The sequence below is a fragment of the Lemur catta genome, chromosome 2 (assembly GCF_020740605.2).
Source record: "Lemur catta isolate mLemCat1 chromosome 2, mLemCat1.pri, whole genome shotgun sequence".
Lineage (NCBI taxonomy): Eukaryota > Metazoa > Chordata > Mammalia > Primates > Lemuridae > Lemur > Lemur catta.
This window is the reverse complement of record NC_059129.1, coordinates 104,128,934-104,152,058: the sequence shown is the minus strand read 5'-3', so window position 1 is coordinate 104,152,058 and position 23,125 is coordinate 104,128,934. Positions and strand designations below refer to the sequence as shown.

The following is a 23,125-nucleotide window of genomic DNA, read 5'->3' as shown; positions in this document are numbered from 1 at the left end:
TTTAGAGTCTTTCAAACTCATCTATTAATATTGCTTACACTGTTCTTATGTGCCTAACTTACACCATCACTAATATATATTTAAAGATCTTAGTTTTGCTTCAGAGCCCAAAATTTGAGTCTGTTTCATCCCAGTGATTAAATGGAAGTTAATGTTCCCCAACAAATGTGCTGCTTCTCTGCAAAGTGAATGACCTTGTGCTCTGTGTGCAGGGGACGCTCAGCAGCGCCTGGGTCAGTCGAGGCTGATCACCGCGGAAGCGAACAAGACAACAATGGAGGTGCAACATGCCACCGCCCCGATGGCCAAGAATCTAACCACCTGGTCACAGAACCTGCAAAGTTTTGACTCCTCTGCTTACAACACTGCCGTGGACTCTGCTAGAGATGCAGGTATCACTTAGAAACTTCACACTTTGAATCCACCTGAGGAACTGGCCATTAAACTCTACACATCTTGTGTTAAGAAATAGCTTTCTTCATTTAGGTTTTGGATTGAAATATTATAGAAGTTAGCTTAGGAATAGAGAAATAATTTGCTCAGTTCATCTATCAATGCATATGCTTGTGTGTATACATATGAAATATATATATGTATTTCACATAAATCAACACTAGGTAGATTGGTAAAGAGTCATAATTTTTTCTACATAAAATGATGGTAGCAATCATTTGTATCAATGTAAGATTGATCCCTTAGGGAAGAAGGTCAATCAAATGTTAGAGTAAATAACTTTAACAAAATATTGGGTTTTTTTAAGGGAAAAAAATACTAAATTTAATGTAATGCTTTTACTAAACAGCATTGCTTTGTCTTTACCTGTAAGGCAGGTTATTACCAACATGCCAAACGTAAGTCCAGTTTTATATTAAGAACAGTGTGTTGGCCTACTTGAATATATAATTTTACAGCAATGAAAATGAAATATTTTAGTGCCTACCTAACTTAGTTAGATTAATATCATATAATACTTGAGAAATTTTCTTTCTTCCATTCTCACATTTTTATTCAATCTCTTCATAACCTCTTAAATGTCAATGTCTATCAATATCATGACAAATCATGACCAGAACTTCTAGTTCTCCAATATGGTTTTGCATAATGTATTACCTTCACTTGCATCTGAATGAAGATACAACTTTATGAATCCGTACGTGATCTGTCTGTCACTAGAAATTTACTCCAGATTTAATCTCGGTTGGCAAACACCCATTCCCATAACAGGAAAATAGCTCTTTTATATTCATCTTTAAGTATATGTTCATGAGTTCTTCCATGTAACCACTCATTTAAGTGCTTTTAAATTTTTATCTTTAAAAGATTTGCTTACATGATGTCCAACATTTACATTTATAAAGACATTGCTTCAGGAATATTTACTAAATCTGTGTTAAATTTCTTTTTGTCCTTTTTTTAACCAGTCCTACCAAGTGATTTCAATAAGCATCTAGAACTAGCACTAATTGAAGTTGTTTCAGTCTACTGTGTTTTCCTCAAATAGCATTTTGTGGTTCAAAACAAAGTAAATGACAGAGCATACCATAATATAGGAAACTTTACAGAGACTCTAATATAAGGTGACTCCCTTTTTCTTGGGACAGTTGAGGGCAGGAGGGACTCTGTCACATAAATTTTCATAATCAAAATTAAATGTAATTTTTTAAATATGCTTTATTACCTCTAGCTTTTAAAGACTATTATACTACAAAATGGCTATTGTGGTCAGTGGGCCAAACAAAAAATATTTACCCCTGTATTAATCAATACAATAAACTGATAGTTGCTATTGTTTTGCTTAATTCCATTCCTTGTGCTGGAGAAACAGCTTGTTTCCTAAATACAGAGAAGAGATGTTTCCTTGATCCATACTGATGTAGTCTCCTTAATCAGCATTTAGTTTGTCTCTAGAAAGAGGCTCACGCTTGCCCACCTGCCAATGCTCAGTAACTGTGGTCCTGCCCTTAGGTAGGAGAGTACCTGAAAAATATCCATTCTCTCATCCCGGGCTTCTCAAACATGAGTGTGCAACAGAATCACCCAGAGACTTGTTAATCACAGATTACTGGACCCCACTCCCAGAATTTCTGAGTCAGTAGGTTTGAGATAGGACCAAAACATTTGCATTTCTAACAAGTTCCCTGGTGATGCTGATGCTGCTTATCTGAGGACCACACTTTCAGTCAATGAAACTTTGGAAAAAGTTATGCCATTCTCTGTGTTTTGGGTTTCTCTTATCAAGCTATATCCTTATGACTTGTGACTTTTTTTCTACGTGTACATTATGCATTAAAAAAAAACATAAGAAGTAGGTCAGTCACAGGCCTGGAGACACAGCTGCATTAGGCTGGGTCAAGAGGAGTATGTGCCCCACCCTGACCACTTCCTCTTTTGCTGTCCCCCATCCCCAACAGCCAGAGGTTGTTTTGTTCTCCTGCAGGAGGCCCAGGGAGAAAAAGGGAGAAAAAAGATCAGTATGATCTGCTTATAGCATCACCCTTGTCTGGGCCCATAGGCCATGGCTGCCCACTGTCACCTTGGCACAACTGTCACTTTCCTGGGTACTACCTGCTTTCCTCCATCTAGCTCTGCCTCTGCTGAGACAGTGGCAGCAGCAGCGTGATATGTGCATAGGCATTCTGAAAAACAACCTTCCCACCTCCTTTTGCCCAACATTCCTTTTGCCCTGTTATATCTGTTGTATGAGAAATACAAGCAGAATCTGTGCTATACAGTTAAAGGAACATCCATATATTTGTCACGGATCCTGCCCTTTAGAAATGTACATTAGCATGCTCCACATACAATTCATAAATCAATACGTACTATAAATGTCACAAAATAGAAACTGATTATGCTTTGGGCTTTATTATTAATTTTGCAGGATTAAAGATAATTTCTTAAGTTCTACAAAAGTTAATCATGTGCTATCTCTTCACCTGATTCCTGAAGTGTACTTAATATTGAGATATTTACTCAGGTGATTAATTTTTGTTAACTGCAGTAAGAAATCTGACAGAGGTTGTACCTCAGCTCCTGGATCAGCTTCGTACGGTTGAGCAGAAGCGGCCTGCAAGCAACGTCTCTGCCAGCATCCAGAGGATTCGCGAGCTCATTGCTCAGACCAGAAGCGTCGCCAGCAAGGTAACTGATGAAGGGAGTCATCAGTCACTCTGTTCATGAGAGCATGAAGCTAAGCTCTGGCTCCTTGGACAGCTTCCAGAGCCTGGGACCTTTCTACTCTTATTATCCAACTCAGTAGTTCTCAGCTCCATTTACTCATTAGAATTACATGAGGAGCTTTGAAAAATAAACCAATTCCTGGTCCCAACCTCAAAGCAATATTTCAGGCTCTCTAGAAGAAGGGGTCAGTGCCTGTATTTTTTTTAAAAGCTCCTGTGTTATTCTAATGTGTAGCCAGGATTAAGAACCACAGAGTTAACCTAGTCCACAAAGCTAATATAGCAAAAGAAATGAAGTCCCGATTTAAACCCCAATTCATTATTATTATTATTCATTATTTTAACAGCTGTTTTAGTGCAATTACCATATGAAATAATCTTTCCCATCTGTTCTACCTCTTCAAGAAATTCTCTGGTACAACATAGATTGTGTGAAGCTTTAACTGACCATGCACAAGCTTGGTTGAGGAGTTGAACACTGGCTAAGTTGAATAAACTCAACAAAGACCCCAGTTCTGAGACACTTAATACAGAAGCAACCTAGCAACAAGATAACTAGAGCCAGTATTAGTAGGAACATGCCTGGACACAATTAACATTTTCAGTGTGGCAAAGTAGGGCTTGTTCTTGGACCTCTTTTTAATTTGTTTTTTTTTTTTTTTTAATTTATGGACCAGCCTCATTTTTTACAACAAAATTATATGGTTTTATTTTTTCAATTAGAATTGGCCTGAACAGACTTTGGCCCTAATTACTGACAGAAAGAAGAGTTATAAATCAACTACTTTATAATGAAAGAGATGATTCTTGGTAAATATACCTGACTTTTAAACAACATATGATAAATGGTCTCTTACAACAAATTACCTTATTTAGATACCCCAGCGAAGATTTCAAAAAAGGTTTATCTAAAGGTATATCAAGAAGTGGCATTCTAAAGTCTAGGTTTCAGTGAATGCTTTCTTGTAGTAGTATTTATATGGAGTATAATTCGGGGGTCTTAATCACCTAAAACTATTTTCTAAAGAGAGTATTGGCCCTACCTTTGCGAGTTGGGAGCTTGCTCAGTTCCCCAAAGTGAGACGCTTTCCGTGCAGACATGCATCCTTCTCAGACTCCCAATTTCTACCATAAGGCTTTAATCCTACACACTGCTTGATTGTTTATTAAGATACACAGGTCTTTACTCAACTGGCAATGTAGGGCAGCTATACTTCAGGCCCTTGGGAATATAGTCTTGTGTTCACCGACCATCTACATCAATTATTGATATTAATTAATTAAATTAAATTATTAGTATTAATTAATGTTAATGAACTAATTATTAATGTTAATCAATAATAAATTGATGTAAATGTATCTGATCATTCAGAAATATTTGGATAAATGGCATGAGTATACACAGTCCATCTACTTCTGAATACCCTAAAAATCACCCTTGAATCAGACCAATTCAGTATATTATGTTGTACCTCTTAGAAAATCATTTACTGAATTTTTTATGATGCCTTTCTGAAAATCACTGTAAGAAGCACCCTAGTGAACTTATCATTACAATTGTTATAATGATAGAGGCAGGCACTGGAAAGCACCTTATACTTGTGATCTTATTTCATTTTCACAACAAATCTATTGTCCTTATTTTACAGATGAGGAAACTGAAGGTTAAGTGACTTGCTCATGGTTACATAGCGAGCAAGTGGCAGAGCTAGGTTTTGAAACCTGGTCTAAGATTACAAACCTGTGTCTAGACTCCTCCCAACTACACAGACCTGGTCAAAGATGTTGCTCACAGCCTCACTCCATGCTCCTTTTGTGAGGACCCTGGGGAGAAAGTCCTAGTTGTATTAGTACTGAAGATTAGTTATACTTCTCCTAAAAAATTAGTTTTTGTATAAATTTTATGGGCCTGGAGAATTATATAACTGGTCAGGTAGCCCCTCAAGTTGTTCAGTTCACCCAAACCAAGAATATAGTTCATTGCAGAATTCATATTTATCCTCATTCTTGGACCTACTTTGTCACCACTTCGCTTGCTTGCTTTCACCCCACTTTAAATTTAAACTATTGTATTGTAAATCTGCCTCAAATCTTCTCTCCAAGAAGATAAGGATGTAAGTAAATAAAGAAAGGTATGAAAGAGAGTCAAGCTTAGAGGCCCCTGCTTGAGAAATGTTTCTGCAAAGAACTTTTTAATGAAACAATTTTACAACTCCAGATCCAAGTCTCCATGATGTTTGATGGCCAGTCGGCCGTGGAAGTGCACCCCAAAACCAGTGTGGATGACTTAAAGGCCTTCACATCCCTGAGCCTGTACATGAAGCCTCCCGTGAAGCAGCCAGAGCAGGCTGGGACTGCAGATCAGTTCGTCCTGTACCTTGGAAGCAAAAACGTAAGAACATGAGCTTTTAAAAGAGGGAACAGTACTAAAAAGGAAAGCTGCTTTTTCTCTTGCCTAAAGTAAAGCTACCTAGGCAAACAAAATGTCCTCTTTGGTCACTCAAAATATAAAAATAATTTTAATGGCAAGATTAAAGGAGTGATTTAAGGACAAGTAATTTCTCCTCTGTGTGGGATATTTCTGGGATTGCTTCCTGTCACCACAACACTGCTAACTCTGATGAGTCTGAACGGAGCATCTCAAAGACCATCAGAATAACAGCAGCCTGTTATGTTTGATGCCGAATCCTATTTGAAGATGTGTAGTGATCGGTATTGTCGGGCTGCATCACATCCCTGGGTGAGCCTAACAGCCTTAGCACGCTCCTGGCAGCCAGCACATTTCTACAAGCCCGCAGTTGGTGCCTCCCTGGCCAGGACACACTCAGAGCAGGCACAGGAGGCGTCAAACTCTGACGCTGCCACAGGGAGGCTGGAAAGGAAGAGCTGCTGCCCAGTCTAGCAGGAACTTTGGCTAATAATTCCGGCCAGAAGTCACTTATGTACAGCCAAGTATTTGGATTGCTGATTGTCCTTTAAAGAAATGAAAAGAAAAGATGATATGTATTCATATGAATTTTATTTAAGTGACTTCTTAACATTTCAGGCCAAAAAAGAGTATATGGGTCTTGCAATCAAAAATGATAACCTGGTATATGTCTATAATTTGGGGACTAAGGATGTGGAGATTCCCCTTGACTCCAAACCCGTCAGCTCCTGGCCTGCTCACTTCAGCATTGTCAAAATTGAAAGGTAAAGTGAATCCATGAGCCTGGGCTTATGTGCACATTTCATAGAAACCTGTCAAATGCACTCACACACACACACACACACACACACACACACACACACACACAGAGTCTTCCTGTGGGTGCTATATGTAGTATTTTCTTCCCTTTATTCTTAATCTCCTTTCTTCCATAATTCTTATGTTCCTTCCCAAATACCTTAATGGGAAAGAAAAGGAAAAAAGTCATTTCTAAATAGCAATTTGATTATTAGATCTTTTTACCTGGCCAAGCCATGAATTAATTCCAGGATGGAATGTCTTTTTTTCCCCCTTCCCATTGATTATTGATGTTCTGTAAATGCTTGTTAATGTGACGAAATCAAATCACCAATTTTGTGATGAGGGAACATTAACATTTTGACATTAAAAGAGCATTTTCTACAAATTATCTAACTAATAAAGAGTCAAAATTCTTTATCTCAATAGGGTGGGAAAACATGGAAAGGTGTTTTTAACAGTCCCGAGTCTAAGCAGCACCGCAGAGGAAAAGTTTATTAAGAAGGGGGAGTTTGCGGGAGACGACTCCCTGCTGGACCTGGATGCGGAGGATGCCGTGTTTTACGTTGGTGGCGTGCCTTCAAACTTCAAGGTAAGCCAGCCAGCTACATTTTGACTTGTTACTAATCTACAGTAATTGTTTTTATAAATCCATAAAACCTATAATGATTTGGGGGAGGGGCTGATTTCAAGAGCTCAGCTCAGTGGGTAGTAGAATTCTGAACCAAAATCTATAAATCTGGTGTGTAAATATGGCCTATGCTACCCATATTTTCATAGTGTCAAATGCTTCCAAGCTATAGCTATCACTCGAAGCTCAATTAATTTCATTCTGATTCATGCGTATGTAATTGATATTACCCCCACCTGCTACAGGGGTGTCTGCTACCTTGTGGTATCACCACGATTTGGATCTAGTCTTCAGCTTTGCAGATGGCAATTCCAAAAATTCAGTTATCTCAACTAATATAAGCATGAAATAAGGTATCTGGATGAGAGAGGGGGTTACCTAGGACAGGGTATGAAACCTGATAAAGGAAAACCCTAAGAAGATGAGAAGTCAATCTATAGTTTCAAGTTCAAGGCTGTTATTAATAGTTATGAGTACCTGATTGAACCTCTCTGAGAATTACTTTCCCTCTCGTTATATGAAAATAGTCTACCTCACAGAGCTGGGGTGAAGACTGATTTTTGTCATGAATTCACTGTCCAGCATATGACCAGCACATAGTCTTTGGTCAGTAAACCCCACCTTTTCTGCTAAGATTTGCACAACTGACAAATTGCTGCTGATCTAAATGATTTGGCATAGAGTAGACATGAACTCAGTTCTAGAAAGATATTACATTAAGGAGTAGGTCCCTTTGACCTGCTATTAGTCTCATGGTCTGTTCCGTGATGCCCAGGTGAAATATGGTCATGAGACTGTTGACTTTACTCTTTCTATTGCACAGCTTCCTGCCAGCTTAAACCTGCCTGGCTTCGCTGGCTGCCTGGAATTGGCCACTTTGAATAACGATGTGATCAGCTTGTACAACTTTAAGCACATCTATAATATGGACCCCTCCACATCAGTGCCCTGTGCCAGGTAAGAGACAGTTCAGAGTACCGAAGACTCTGACAGTCATACAAGAGCAATAGACAGGACACGTGCAAGTCAGTACTCAGTTTCTCAAACTTTTCTTTGGGGAAACCAGTTTTGCAACTGCATAAGAGTCACATCTACAAAAACATCTTCAGTTTTTCTCCACCATAGATGAGCGCACACAAGTATTAAATGTTAACTTGTTTGCAGCTCTGATTTTGGATTCCAGAGACTGGAGTGTCCCTGAAACTTCAGTTGTCTTAGCACATAGGATAGAGAAGAAATTTATTAAAAACAATCCATTTAACTTACCTATAAATACTTCTTTATCTCTTCCATGCAGACAACAGGACTTCATTTAAATGTTGTGAGATCCACAGAAGATGTTATGAGAATGTGTTAAAGGGGCCTCACTTGAAAAGAATGACAGAAACTGTAATGTTCATATGACCCTCGTGTTTCCATTTCAGAGATAAACTGGCCTTCACTCAGAGTCGGGCTGCCAGTTACTTCTTTGACGGCTCTAGTTATGCTGTGGTGAGGGACATCACGAGGAGAGGGAAATTTGGTCAGGTGACTCGCTTTGATATAGAAGTTCGAACCCCAGCTGACAACGCCCTAATTCTCCTGATGGTCAATAGAGTGAGTAAAAATAAAAGTCCTATTTATTCTCCTTTATTGCCATTACTTTCTGCTAGTCACATTTTCAGGAATCTTCCCAGATTGAGTGTGTCACACCATCAAACTGAAATTCTAGTTTAGCAAACAAAATTGGACTTTTTTATTCTTCAGGGAAGTAATTACAGCAATAAATAAAAGCAGCCCTGAGATGCATTTCTCCATGCTGCATGCTTTAGATATATAATATACATATACTTACACACCCACACACCCACGCAGACACACACACACATCTTTATTTATAAGTGATATATATGTACTATACAGATATAAGTATGGTATGAAACATTCAAAACTAGCAATAAAAGGCAAATTGTATAAAGATGAAATAAAAGATTAAATACAAATAGATAAAACATTTAAAATAAAGATGGAATTAAATTAAATTAATTTTTATTTATTAATGATACAGAAACCTTTTTCTCTCACTAAAAATTATTTCTAATAGCAGTGGTAGTGAGAACAATGTAATTAAATATGCTAAATATTTTGAAAATTTTGTTAAACTCTTTGTGATACAGTGATTCAAAAGTCTTATCCTAAATACAGTTTATTTCAACACTATGGTTTCTTGGCTGTCATAACTGGACAAGATACTTCAAAAAACTAAAGAAAATGTATCATTGGCTGTGCCTACTAAATCATATACAGTCTTTTAATCACATTCACCAAGTGCTAAGGTTGTCTTTGAGATTTCACTGGTACATTTTCTTTTTTCCTAATGTCACAATGCTTGCAAGCTAATAAGATATTGTATCATTTTGTGAACTTTAATAAAATGGTTCAAAAAAACCATTGACAATCTTCATTTGAAAGATTTTTAAGCAAGTGATAAATTTCTTGCCACAAATGTTTTAATAGTACAGATATGAGAGTTTTTGTAGGTGTGTACTTACATTATTTCCATCAACAAAATAACTTAACAATAGAAAAATTTCCAAACATCTTTTTAAAGGGTAATCTCTCCATGGTATAATTGTCTTCAAAAGAAAAAAGTTACTTTTTCATCCATTGTTATAATAATATCCTGACCTTGATGTGACAGTGTGTTTATTTTTTGAAATAACCAGTAGGTTTTGTACTATTGAAAGACATTTGTCATCACAAATAAACTTCAACAAATTTAGAATAATTCATTTTATAAAGAAAAATGTGTTACCCTCTTTGAACTTGACAGCATTTCTAGTAACTTGCAGGAAGTAACTAGCAAGTGTCTATGTGTTTCAAAATATATTCACACCACTCTACATCTCAATACAAAATGAATGTAAATACTCTGTCATTTAGGTTATATCACCCATAAACCCATGTAACTAAGCACATATAAACTACAATAAATTGCAACAGGCTAGAAGCAAAGAAATGGGGGTGGGGGGAGGCCACCTTCAATCCTTCAAGTGTGGATGCCTCTTGGGAAACTTCACTTATTATGTCAATCCCATGAAAGTCTAACAAAAGGATGAAATGGAGGCCTAGAGTCAGTAGCCCATGCATTCAATATTAAAGGTTAGTGTCTTTCTCTATTTTAGATTTTTAAAATGGATATGTATAGAAGTTGAAATATTTTCTTCCTAAAGCCCAGTGGATTATTTTGCACACTTCCAGGAATACACAAACTCCACTCAGGAGATCACCTCCTGTAGAATAGGGACTTTACCACAATGCTTTATTATTAAAATCCATTGAACTCTTTTATCTATGAGCTATCTTCTGAAACAAGCAAACCTGATCAGTATTACTTGAGTGTTACCGAATTACTTTGGTTCTCAAACATCATGTGGTCCAAGTGCATAATAATTCCATATTTATTTACATAAATCCAATGTCTCAAAATAAAACAGAAATGGCCTTCTTTTTCTTATATCCATATTTTCTGACAATTTGGGGGGATTCTTTTCAATATTCCTTGAAATTATTGCTTAATATTGCCAATTTTTGTCTTAAAATGAATGTGATCACATCTATTGGCTTGTTATGATTTTTACAAATTGCCTGAAGACTAGGCAGTTGAATAAACATGGCACATTACACTCTGTTTTCAAGAATTTTAGAAGATCAGTAATGTAGATTACAACTTCATCCATTAATTTGTAAAGTAGAATAAAAACAAGATAGTTATTTTAAATATTTAAATAAATGTTAACACTTTTGTGTATTTACATGAGAAATAACTGCTGACATGGAAGTAGTCATTTTTATTTCATAATAATAAGTTCATGAGACTTTCTTAGTCTTCAAATAATTTCAATAATAAAGAATACAATAATAATTTTATTTCTGAAATTCAGCTACATATGACTCTACTTTCATAAAAGCAGATGCTCCCATCTTACAACTTCTTTCTCTCCACAGAGTATGTTTTTCAGCCTAGAAATGCGCAATGGTTACCTACATGTGTTCTATGACTTTGGATTCAGCAATGGCCCTGTGCATCTTGAAGACACGTTGAAGAAAGCTCAAATTAATGATGCAAAATACCATGAGGTACAAATGACCAGAGTTTGGGTGGTTTTGGTTTTGGTTTTTTCTTTCATACTTAGATCTATTGGTCTAATCAGGTGGTCAAATGAGATAGAGGAGATGAGCACTTTCATATCTAAAGAACAACTGAAGGGCCCTCATCTACTCAACCTCAGGAAAACATTTGTTTTAAAAGAATGGATGTCTTTGTCATATATATTGACGTTTCTAATAAAAAAAAACAGTCACTGGACCAGGTGTGGTGGCTCACACCTGTAATCCTTGCATTCTGGGAGGCCAAGGTGGGAGGATCACTTGAGCTCAGGAGTTTGAGGTTGCTGTGAGCTAGGTTGATGCCACGGCGCTCTACTCAGGGCAACAGAATGAGATTCTGTCTCAAAAAAAGTAGGAAAAAAAATCACTGAAAGATTCTGTATAATTGCTTAATTAACCAAAAATCTCCTATTAATCTTAAATATCTCAATTACAATGGTACTCCTATAGTACTCTTCTATACATTTGTTGAAAATGCCAAAGTATAGTTACACAGCCTTTTTTTAATTTATCTTTCAAGTTCCACTAACTGTAACAAGAGTAGATATAAGTAAATGTAGAATTTTCTTTTAAACCATTTATCCAGAATTTAGAAAATACTAACACAGTTTTCCTTATAAAGAGAATTCACAAAGAATGCCCTTTAGTCATGAAACAGATTACAATCTACTCAAAATATATTTCATCCATTTTCATTAACAACTATGAATACTTTAAATATACAATTTAATAAGGTATGTAAAAACGTATCTTTTAAGTTCAACCACAATGCAGGGGTAGGAAGCTGTATTTTCCTTTCCAGTTCAAAATCCATAGCCTTCATTAGGATGGTTTATGATAAAAGAATATTTTAGCTATTTCTCTGACTAGCATTTTTGCAGATTCATTAGAAATGCTCACTATATCACCAAAAAATGATACCTGGTAACACGCAGTCTAGAGTCCAGAAAGCACCTGCTTGAGGATACAATAGTGGTTACCAGGGTTTGGAGGATGGGGGAAATGAGTAATTTTGTTCAATGAGTATAAAGTTTCAGTTATGCTAGATGAATAAGTTCTAGAGATTTGCTGTACAACATAGTGCCTATAGTTAACAATAATTCAAAATGTATTAAGAGGGTAGATTTCATGTTAAAGATACTTAACACACACACTCGAAAAACAAAAACCACAAAGGGACCAAAAAAATCTTTGGGGAGTGCTGGATATGTCTATTACCTTGATTGTGGGGATGGAGTGATGGGTGTTCGCATATGCCTGAACTCATCCAATTGTATACATTAAATATATGCCGTTCTTTGCATTTTGATTATACCTCAATGAAGCAGTTAATAATAAGAAGAAGACACCTGCTTATAGTTCTTTCTCAAATCCCCTCAGAAGGGGCAGGAGAAAACAGTAGGTCTCAAGGCAAAGTAATTCTGGGGCCAGCTCCCTCTCCATATAGACATCCTTCCACAGGAAATGTGAACTTTTCATTGAATAGGCAAGAATTTTCATGTCTGTAAGAAAGGAAAATGCATTCCCCGTTTTGTGGATAAACAAGCACAAGAACATGGAGGACCAGCTGTTATAGCCAGAATAATTAAAATATAGAGAAGTCTTCAAAAAGCTGATTATTAAGTAGTTGATCAAGATTTACTGTCTATTATTTCTCATAGATCTCAATCATTTACCACAATGATAAGAAAATGATCTTGGTAGTTGACAGACGACATATCAAGAGCATGGATAATGAAAAGATGAAGATACCTTTTACAGATATATACATTGGAGGAGCTCCCCCAGAAATCTTACAATCCAGGTAATGTTTTCTGTTAAGTAGCCATTTGTTCCTAGCAATGTACTGGGCTGAGTATTCAACATCCAGGGAAGAGCTAGTAACAGGTTTAAACACCCCCCACTTGCTGCTTCTACACATGGTACAGACATAGGCACACACATTCATGCACTTGAAGGCCCTCTGCAGCCAGTCCTCGTGAGCTCTTAGAACACAGTATGATGCAGTATTTCTCACTGGCAAGAGGAAGGGTGGAATATGTGTATTGTGTGAAGACAAAGCATCATTTGACCCTCTTTACTTTTGCTTTAGGCTTAAACTTATTTTGAACTCTCCAATAGCATCTGAGGGCACGAAAATTTTTAAGATTATCCAAGGAGCTGCAGATTATGTGAAATGGAACATTAGGACATTCCTCTAGCCTTAGTGTGTTGCAAATAATGCCAAAAATATGGGTTCATTACCTAAGTGGATTAGTGGCAGTCTGAAGACCTGAGTTCAAATCCTAAACTTGCCTCTTTTGACATAATAAAATAACTTGTCTCTTAGTTTCATTTTATAAGTTAAACCCTGCAAAATTGCCTAGAGTTGACTATTTTTGACCTACAGTATGTCAATTCCCTATGGTTCAACCTAATCTCACCAAATTGTTTTAGAGATAAAATGGGATAATGTAAGTTAAAGGATTGTTGAAAACTATAAAGAAGTAAACAAATTGGCTTGACTCAGAACAAAACTCTTATATAGGCAAAGATTAGACATCATTGTGTGCTTATCAAAGAAAGTATGAGAGTTTGAATGAGTGTAAAGTCATTACAAATGGCTATAAACAAACACAAATTTCATAGACTTCATAAGCAGGGTGACATCATCCTCATTATCATGGTTATATCAATGAAGACTGACTTTTCTTTTCCAGGGCGCTAAGAGCACACCTTCCCCTAGATATCAACTTCAGAGGATGTATGAAGGGTTTCCAGTTCCAAAAGAAAGATTTCAATTTACTGGAACAGACAGAAACCCTGGGAGTTGGTTATGGATGCCCAGAAGATTCCCTTGTAAGAAACATTCAGTCAAAAGCTTTTAAATAAACAGATACAAAACTTATCACTTTCAAAAGCTGGAAAAGCTCTTTTCTGTTTCCCTGTGATCCTAGGTACACCTTGGGTTCCTTTCTGCCACCAGCAGAAAGAAGAATCACTAACCTATGAAAGGCTTGTGGTGCTCCTCTGTGACTTGTTCATTTGCTTCAGTGGGTCATCCGAAACCCAGAAAGGCTGCATGAGTGTCATTGATCACTCAGGCTGGGGGAAGGGCAGACACTGAAACTCTGTTAGAGGAGCTTATGGTTTATGCCTGAATTCCAGCATAAACCAGAAGTCAAAACATAAACTGTTTATATAGAAACTAACAGACAAGGCCCTCCATATGTGAAAAGTTGACATGTTAAGCATTTGGTAATTATCAAAAACACTATATTCACTTTTCTTGGCACACAGATATCTCGCAGAGCATATTTCAATGGGCAGAGTTTCATTGCTTCAACTCAGAAAATATCTTTCTTTGATGGCTTTGAAGGAGGTTTTAATTTCCGAACGTTACAGCCGAATGGGTTACTATTCTATTACGCTTCAGGGGTAAGTATTTGTTTTTCCCTGAGGAAGCTTCTTTGTGATAATTTTTGTCTATTAAAAATAATTTTTAGTCATGTTAAAAGCAATTTTCTATTCAGATTAATTTTGACTCACATGTACATACACAGAATGCCTCATTTCAGCTACTTTGTAAAATATTATATATATTATGCACAGGAAGTTCTGAACCTGGAATTCACAAACCCCACCCCCCTGGGGTTCATAGACAGAATTCAGGTCTGCAAATTTGGATGGGGAAAAAAATCACAGCTTTATTTTGTCTAACTGAAATTTATTATTTTCTTTAATTATGAATGTAGGCAACAAACCACAGTAGCATTAGCAGTACCTGTGACTTGGTCATTAATAGAAATCACGGATATTTTTTGTTTCATATTATAATTGTCACAGATATCTCAAAATGTCATTGCTACTTCTAAATTACAGTAGTTATGAGATCTGCTACTAGATCTTATTATTTAATGCCTTAATAAAAAAGTATACACATATTACTATAGCACAGATTTATTGTTTTAGTATTTTGAAAACTATGTTTCACTGTAATTGGTTTCCTTTGTATCCCTACATATTTTGTTTCATTCGTTTTATTTTTATTTATTTATTTGTGCATATTCATAGGGTACAAGTGCACTTTTGCTACATTGATGTATTGCACTGTGTGAAGTCAGGGCCTTCAGTGCAGCCATCACTGGAGCAACGCGCATTGTACCCACCAAGCAGCCTCCCATCATCCCCCCTCCTCCCACCGCCACCCCCACCCCTCTGAGTCTCCATTGTCCATCATTTCACACTCTGCTTCCATGTATACACATTATTTGGCTCCTACTTATAAGTGAGAACATTTTGTATTTGTCTTTCTGTGTCTGAATCATTTCATTTAAGATAATGGCCACTAGTTCCATCCATGTTACTGCAAAAGACATAATGTCATTCTTTATGGCTGAATAGTACTCCACTGTGTATATACACCATATTTTCTTCATCCAGTTCTCTGTTGAGGACACTTAGGTTGATTCCATACCTTTGCTATTGTGAATAGTACTGTGATAATCATATGAGTGCAGATATCTTTTTGATATAATGATTCCTTTATATATTTTGTTTCATGCATTTTAAAACATTATTTTATCTAGGGGTCCATATGAAAGTGTTTCTGGCACTAAAAACGTTAAGAACCCCTGTTTGTATGTTATGAACAAACACGTTTGTGATTTAGTTTATAAAAGAGTAAAAAGAACATACATACTTCTCTGTTCTTGGACTTGCTGTAGAACACTTGAGCTCAGCTCATAAAAATATCCTATTTCAAGAATGAAATAAGGTCTGTAGAGGATTTGTGACCCTAAGATCCGACTGATGTATCTCTGAAAAGGTCATCACCAATATATACGCTGATGGGCCAGATCATAATATAATTTCTGAAATCAGCTTTCACTTTTCATGTATATGACCTGCATCTGTCACATTTATATCCAATTTAATTTAAATCAGTAGCATCTTTGAGAATTCACACAAAACATTTGTAGGACCTCTGCCTCCAAACCTGCCTCAGATTACCCTGGTTAGTTAAATAACACTTTTTGTCCCCAAAACATAGTCTATTTTGAAGGCAGACTTTAGAGGTTTGTGCCCATATAAGGAAAGAGAAGTAAGATTAACATTTACCAATATTTTAAGACAAGCAATAAGCAAATTCGGAAAAGGAATTAACTTCTACTTACTAACAATTTTTTTCTGTCTCTAAAAATGAAAAGTGAAACATTTAAAAAGCCAAACTTGCAAATTAACCATTGCCTAGTCATCTAGCTACATCCCCAAGGAGAGATCCAAATATTGTCTTTTCAACAGGGATTCGAAGTAAGACTGAAAGTAAGAAGGTAACTGAGGCTGGGACGACAACTCTCAGCATAACAAAGTCACCAAAAATGTTCAGTTCAAAATATAAAAGATTCATTTTTCCATGGAAACGTGTCTAATTTTATAAGCAATACCAATACAAACAACAGGGTATTTTTTTTTAGTTATTCATAGAAATTATTTTACAAGCAAATTTCCTGCACACAGCATGTTCCTTTGAGCAATACCATTAAGTGAATGTTGAAAACGTGTGGATCCCTGGACTCCCTACTTAAAGGCCTGTGTTTGCATTTCAGTCAGACGTGTTCTCCATTTCACTGGATAACGGTACAGTCGTCATGGATGTGAAGGGTGTCAAAGTTCCGTCGGCAGATAAGCAGTACAATGATGGGCTGTCCCACTTCATCATTACCTCTGTCTCACCCACGAGGTACAGCTCCTCGCTTATGTTCTTTCCCGATGTCTATTTGTAGGACGTGATTTTGTCAAATGCCACTATGAATAATAGGCTATCCTATTGTTTTTCTAGTGTTAAAACAAAAGTGCTGGAAGGAACAACTTATCTTCCTTTAAAGAATTGCTATTAATTTCCAAGATAAGTCAAATAAATCACTACAAAATTACTTAAAAGAAATATAAAGGTTACAATCTCCTTGAGAGAAGTGCCTGTGCATACTGTGTACTGAATGGAGTGTACTGTTTTGCACATGCAAGGAGCTTGGAAAACACTGGTCTTGTTTAGACATTGAATTAAACAATTGAGGATACCACATTTATGGCCACATTTTAAAAACTCTGACTTTATCTTTAAAATACGTAATACTTAATTTTTTTCATAATAAGAAAACTGTCTGGAATAAGAAATCAACCTGTGTTGTAGAGTGCTGATATTCTGTGTCCACTTTTGTGGAGCCCTCCCATCAGAAGAAATCATTAGTAGGCTTTTTCTAGACTCTGTTTCCAGTCAGGATCAAAACCATACAATGTGCTTTGCAGTGAAAATGGTCCTTCCCAAATGTGACTAAATGATCACCATGAGATATGTTCTGTTCCCACCACAAAAAAATAATGCTGATGACTAGTCATCTGAACTTCTTGCTTTATGAGTTTAAATTCCAGTCTTGGTTTGAATAGTCTTTTTGCATATATAAATATTCAACCATTTTATCCTGAGCCTCCTGAAGAGTTTGGCAACTTATTGTCTTCTTGTTAACTCTATGTTCCATTTCGATTCCATGAGAAAACCTGCTTATCCAGCCTAGAGTGGAACTCAGGGAAAATGGTAGCTGCGTGGTGTGTAAAGAAGCTTTTTCTTTTGCAGATATGAACTGATAGTAGATAAAAGCAGACATGGGACTAAGAACCCTACCAAAGGTAAAGCAGAACAGACGCAAGCAGGTGAAAAGAAGTTTTACTTCGGTGGCTTACCCATCAGTACCCAGTATGCTAATTTCACTGGCTGTATAAGTAATGCCTACTTTACCAGGTACAATATTTTTATTGTTAATTAATCTGCATGATTGATAAAGAAGATAAAGACAATAGTGAAAATATTTACATTATTAAAACTAAAAACTATGAAATTTATCTGAGGTGCCGGGGACAGTAATGAAAAGCTTGTGTGTGTTTGAACAACTGTCATACTTGTGTACGTGTGTAGGTTTTTTGCCATTTCATTTCTGTATGATCTTGGCTAAGCAAGCTTTCATTCTTCACCTGCAAAATGCAGATTAATAATAATGCCTGCTTGGTAGGCTTGTTATAGGGATAAATGAGACAATTGCTACAACTTGTGCAGCACCTGGCATAGAACATGATTTAGGTATTAGATGCAGTTATTTCTGTGCTTGTCATCAATGCTATAGTAGAAAGTAACATACCAAAATTCTTGTTAGAAGTTTAAGAATGTTGTCTTAATTTAATAGGTGACTTTAAACAAAGCCATTAATCTAGTTCCTTAACAAAGACAATAGAGACTCCTTGAGTACAAGAACAAGCAACAAGGAATTTAATTAAGAAGCACAGAGGCAGTCCCAAATATCCAGAGTGCGGTGAGGAAAAAAATGTTTGTCAGTGAGGATGTGTGTCATTAATTGGTTGAATGATAATTTAAAGGGTTCTGGTTAAGATAGTGGTTGATAGGTAAAGACTTCCCCCACGCACCACACACACAGGCAAATTTTTAATTGCCAAAGTTCTTTGACTTCCATAGTTTTCATCATGTAATTCCTAATGATATTTTTAAAGTTTGTTTTTTACCTCTGTTACAAACAGGCTGGATAGAGATGTGGAGGTCGAAGATTTCCAGCGATATTCTGAAAAGATCCATACTTCTCTTTATGAGTGTCCCATTGAGGCTTCACCATTGTTTCTCCTTCACAAAAAAGGAAAAAATTTCTCAAAGCCTAAAGCAAGTCAGAATAAAAAGGTAAAAGATAATGCTGTGCCCACTTTCCAGTTGCCTTCATATTCCATGTACACAACTCTAGACATTGCTGCTTTATAGAATTTACTCTAGTTTGTAACTGTGTGCATATGAAAGATGGGATTCTTGCAGTATCAGATATTCCACTTTACCAGCTTTGTTGCATTAATTCTTTTTTTTATTGTAGAAACATTTTTAAATTTTTTTAATTTTTAATTTACATGTAATAATTATACATACTTATGGGATACAGAGTGATATTTCAATACATATATACAATGTGCAATGATCAAATCAAGGTAATTAGCATACCCATCACCTCAAGTATTTGTCATTTCTTTGTATTGGGAACATTCAAAATCCTGCTGCTAGCTATTTGAAAATAAAAAGATAAATAACAATAAATTATCATTAACTACAGTCATCCTACAATGCTACAGAGCATTAGAACTTACTCCTCCTATCTAGCTGTAACTTTGTATCTGTTAACCAACCTCTTCCTATCCTCCCCTCCCTCATACCCTTCCTAACCTCTAAGAACCACAGTTATATTCTCTACCTCTATGAACTCAACTTTTTTAGCTCCCACGTGTGAGTGAGAACATGCGTATTTATCTTTCTGTGCCTGTCTTATTTCACTTAACATAATGCCCTCCAGGCTCATCCAAGATTGTTGCATCAATTCTTGTTCCCAGTGAAACAGTTTGAATCTGCTGTTTACTCACACCTCATTACAGTGGTTAAAATTTCTCTGTGCTAAAAATAAATTTTTGTATAAATAATACATGTTATTTAGTACTATAATTCTCTAGTATCATTTCCTTTTATGTAACCATCTCAGGCTTTTGTCACAATCATGGAAGTTATTAAAGTTTCTGTTCTTACCCTGATTTCCCCCTCCTTCCTTGACCTTCACTTCAACTATTCACATGCACAGTTGATCTGTGACATCAACTAAAGCTACTGCATCATCAAAATCTTGGGTTCTAAAATTCCATTCTCTGACTACTGTTCTTTCTCATTCCCAGCATGCAAGTTATTTGCCTTCATTACAAATGAAAGCCTCAATCCCTTTCCATTTTTTCAGTCTAACCCTCACCACCCCTTTCGTGGTCCAAATTTAACAATGCACTCAGGTGTCAGTGCTCCCATCCTGGCCCACGCCACCATCATCTCTCACCTGAATTGTTGCAATAGCCTCTCAACAGGTCTCCTTGCTTCTACCTGTTTCCTGATAGTCTATTCTCAACACAACAGTCAGATCCTTATAAATATAAATCCTATCATGTCACTCTTCTCAAAGTGGCCCCCATGGCACTCAGAGTAAAAGCCCAAGTCACAGAGGCCCTATGTGATCCATGCCCCTTTCCCTCTCTGAGTTCATCTTTTCCCACTTGCCTACCCCACTCACTCTTCTCCCACACCAACCTCTTCGCTATTCCTAGGACAGGTCACCTGCACTCCTATCTTAGGCTTTTTATTTGGGCTCTGCTTCTACTTGGACCACTCTTCTCCCAAATACCTGCACAGACAACTTCTCTTCCTTCTAGGATTGCCCAGCTCTCATCTCTGCTCAATGACTCACCTTGACCCCCTCTTTAACACCATAGTCTGCCTCCCATCAGTACTACTGATCCCTTTTGCCTTTTTCTATTTGCTATTTTTCCATAGCACTTACCACATTTTAATTTATTATTATTTTTTATTTATTATGTTTATTATTTATTGTCTGTCTCCTCTGCTAGAATGCAAGTTTATCTGTTTCGTTCACTGATGTATCTTAAGCATCCAGAACAATGCACAAATATGCATTCGATAACTATTTAGCTAACTGTACCATAGGGTAGTAAAGATTAAGTGAGTTAATGAATGAAATGGACTTAGCACAGTTCAAAGCATATAGTAAATAAACATCCAGTGAATATTAGTTATTATATCTCTGTAAAGCTTTGTGACTGTTTCTGGAGAATTGATTCCTAAAAGTGGAATTGCTTGGCTTAAGGGAATGTGCATTTTCCATATTGAGGCAATACCAATTTATAGTCCCACAAACATTTGAAAGAACCTATTGTCCCACACAATTGCCAATACTAAATATAATCGAATTTCTAGAATTTTAACAATCTAATGGACAAATGTGGCACCTCTTTGAGGATTTGGTTTGCATTTCTCTGAATGCTAATGAGATTGACTGTCTTTTCTGGAGAAGAACTGGTTGCCTTCCAAGGCTGGATTCTAGACTGTCAGCAAGAGGAAGTGTCTTCACCAGCTTCCCCCTGACTGTTATGTCTTGGGTACCTCCCCATATATTTGAGCATATGTGGACCACTTTTTTAAATCCCCATGAAACTTCTCCTTTTGTCACACAATTTCTTAGTGTTAATAAAATAATTTTGTTCATATATAATCAAAACTTAGAAGTTTTTCAGGATCGTTTCCAGAATTTGATGTGGAAGATTAAATGATTCAGGCAGATAGATAATTCCATTGATTTTTATAAAGGATTTGCTACAAAATACTATGAAGAACTTTTCAGAGGATACCATGAAATTCTGATGGATTCTACTATCACCTTCATACATTGATACTAAAAGGCTTACCCTAAAAATATTGTAGCTGGCACTTCAACACTGGTTATTGTCATAGGCAGCAGGTTAACATCACAGATTTATGAGGGAGAGCAGCCTTCTAAAGCAAACACAATTTGCTTTAAATGAACCTAGTTTTCTAAATGAAACTGTCTATAAAATGTAATTTTCTAACATTCAGTTTCGAGATTACAATCAACAGCCCTACTAACACAAACTTTTCAACATTAACACAGCCTTTTCCATATTATAGAAAACCTTTTAACCTTTATGATAAATAGTCTTAGACAGAAACTCAACTTTGTAATAACAAGATACAGAATCACTATAGATTTCACTTATATTTTATGGTAACTAGAATGTCATTGTTGGCTAATCTTTTCTTGTATTTACCCTTGTTTCAATAGCTTCATAAATAGCTACCAAGAAAAATTTGTGGCCTCTGATTTAAATTTTTATCAATTCTGCATCAAAGTAATTAGTATTATAATAATTTATTTTCACAATCACTTCCTAATATCCCATTTTATGCATTTATTATAATTCATTTAATCATTAATAGATTTTGTTTCCAGTTTTCTCCTTTAATGGGTGAAGATCCTTGTGCATAAATCTTTGGTATATTGCTGAATAAATCTTTAGGATGGATTCTTAGAGATAGAATTACTGGATCAAGGCAAATTACTTTCCAAAAGTGTAACATTGATTTATATTCCCCAGGGGTATTTGAGGATACCTGTATTACCACCTATATTCATTCCAGCCTTAAAATTTTTCATAATTTTTATGTTTCCAATTCAATTGGGAAAGTAGTTTCTCATTAGGTGTTTAACATAATAATGAACATTTTATGTACAGTGATAGACATCATTCTGGGGTATCTGGCCAACCACCTCTTCTCTAAGAACTGGTTCCCTACCCACCAGGCAGGCCCTCTTTTAGATGTACAACCTCCTTTCCCTGGATATAGATCACTGGATCAAAGTAGATCATATGAATTAAGCTGGGCTGTCAGATTCTCTTCCTTAGAAACATAGAACTCAGAGAGACTAACCTGAGCTGGTCATTGAATAGAAAAGATGTAAACCTAAGAGCTCTATGTTAATCATGTAGAGAAAAAAAATTTGCTTTATAGAAAGAATGAAAAGCAGAAAGCTGTCCTGCAGAAAAAGGAAAATGAAAGTAGATACTGAGAATCAAAGCTGAGATACCAGAAACCTCCAGAAAGGGAGTGCCCTGATTCACTCTGGCTTTTCAATTCCTTGTTCTGGGCCCTGGTGGGACCCCACTATACTATCTTCTCTTGGATTGTGTAAGATACCCCTATACCCTTATAACACATTGTTCTCTTTTTCTTCAGTAGCTCAACTAGCTTGGCTGTTATCTGACAAAGGAGTCTTGCTAAATTGAAATTAGTGCCACCAGTGAAATTGAAATTAATAGGGCCTCAGAGAAAAACATTACACTGGTAAAGTTAAACTCTAGTGGGGTTTAATGAGAATCCCTATGCACATACCCATTTTAGGATAATAAACTGAGACTCTGTGTATAGTAGTAATCAAGTTATAACTTGTCTTGTTTATCATTATTAAGAGCATATATCCACAGAGGATTTAGAGTATTTGGTTGCCATAT

General features: G+C 36.3%; 1 protein-coding gene across 3 annotated transcripts in view; it reads left to right on the top strand.

Annotated features, from left to right (window-relative positions):
* The window catches only part of LAMA4 (laminin subunit alpha 4), a 132,887-nt gene that overhangs the window by 94,448 nt on the left and 15,314 nt on the right, over window positions 1-23,125 (top strand). For all 3 annotated transcript variants that reach the window (XM_045544208.1, XM_045544209.1, XM_045544207.1), the window contains exons 18-31: window positions 213-392; window positions 3,002-3,141; window positions 5,398-5,571; window positions 6,226-6,371; window positions 6,835-6,997; window positions 7,860-7,993; window positions 8,461-8,632; window positions 11,024-11,155; window positions 12,847-12,989; window positions 13,885-14,023; window positions 14,465-14,602; window positions 16,774-16,907; window positions 17,799-17,963; window positions 18,752-18,905. In XM_045544208.1, coding sequence (XP_045400164.1) covers window positions 213-392; window positions 3,002-3,141; window positions 5,398-5,571; window positions 6,226-6,371; window positions 6,835-6,997; window positions 7,860-7,993; window positions 8,461-8,632; window positions 11,024-11,155; window positions 12,847-12,989; window positions 13,885-14,023; window positions 14,465-14,602; window positions 16,774-16,907; window positions 17,799-17,963; window positions 18,752-18,905 — 2,114 coding nt within the window. The remainder of the gene's footprint in view (window positions 1-212; window positions 393-3,001; window positions 3,142-5,397; window positions 5,572-6,225; window positions 6,372-6,834; window positions 6,998-7,859; window positions 7,994-8,460; window positions 8,633-11,023; window positions 11,156-12,846; window positions 12,990-13,884; window positions 14,024-14,464; window positions 14,603-16,773; window positions 16,908-17,798; window positions 17,964-18,751; window positions 18,906-23,125) is intronic.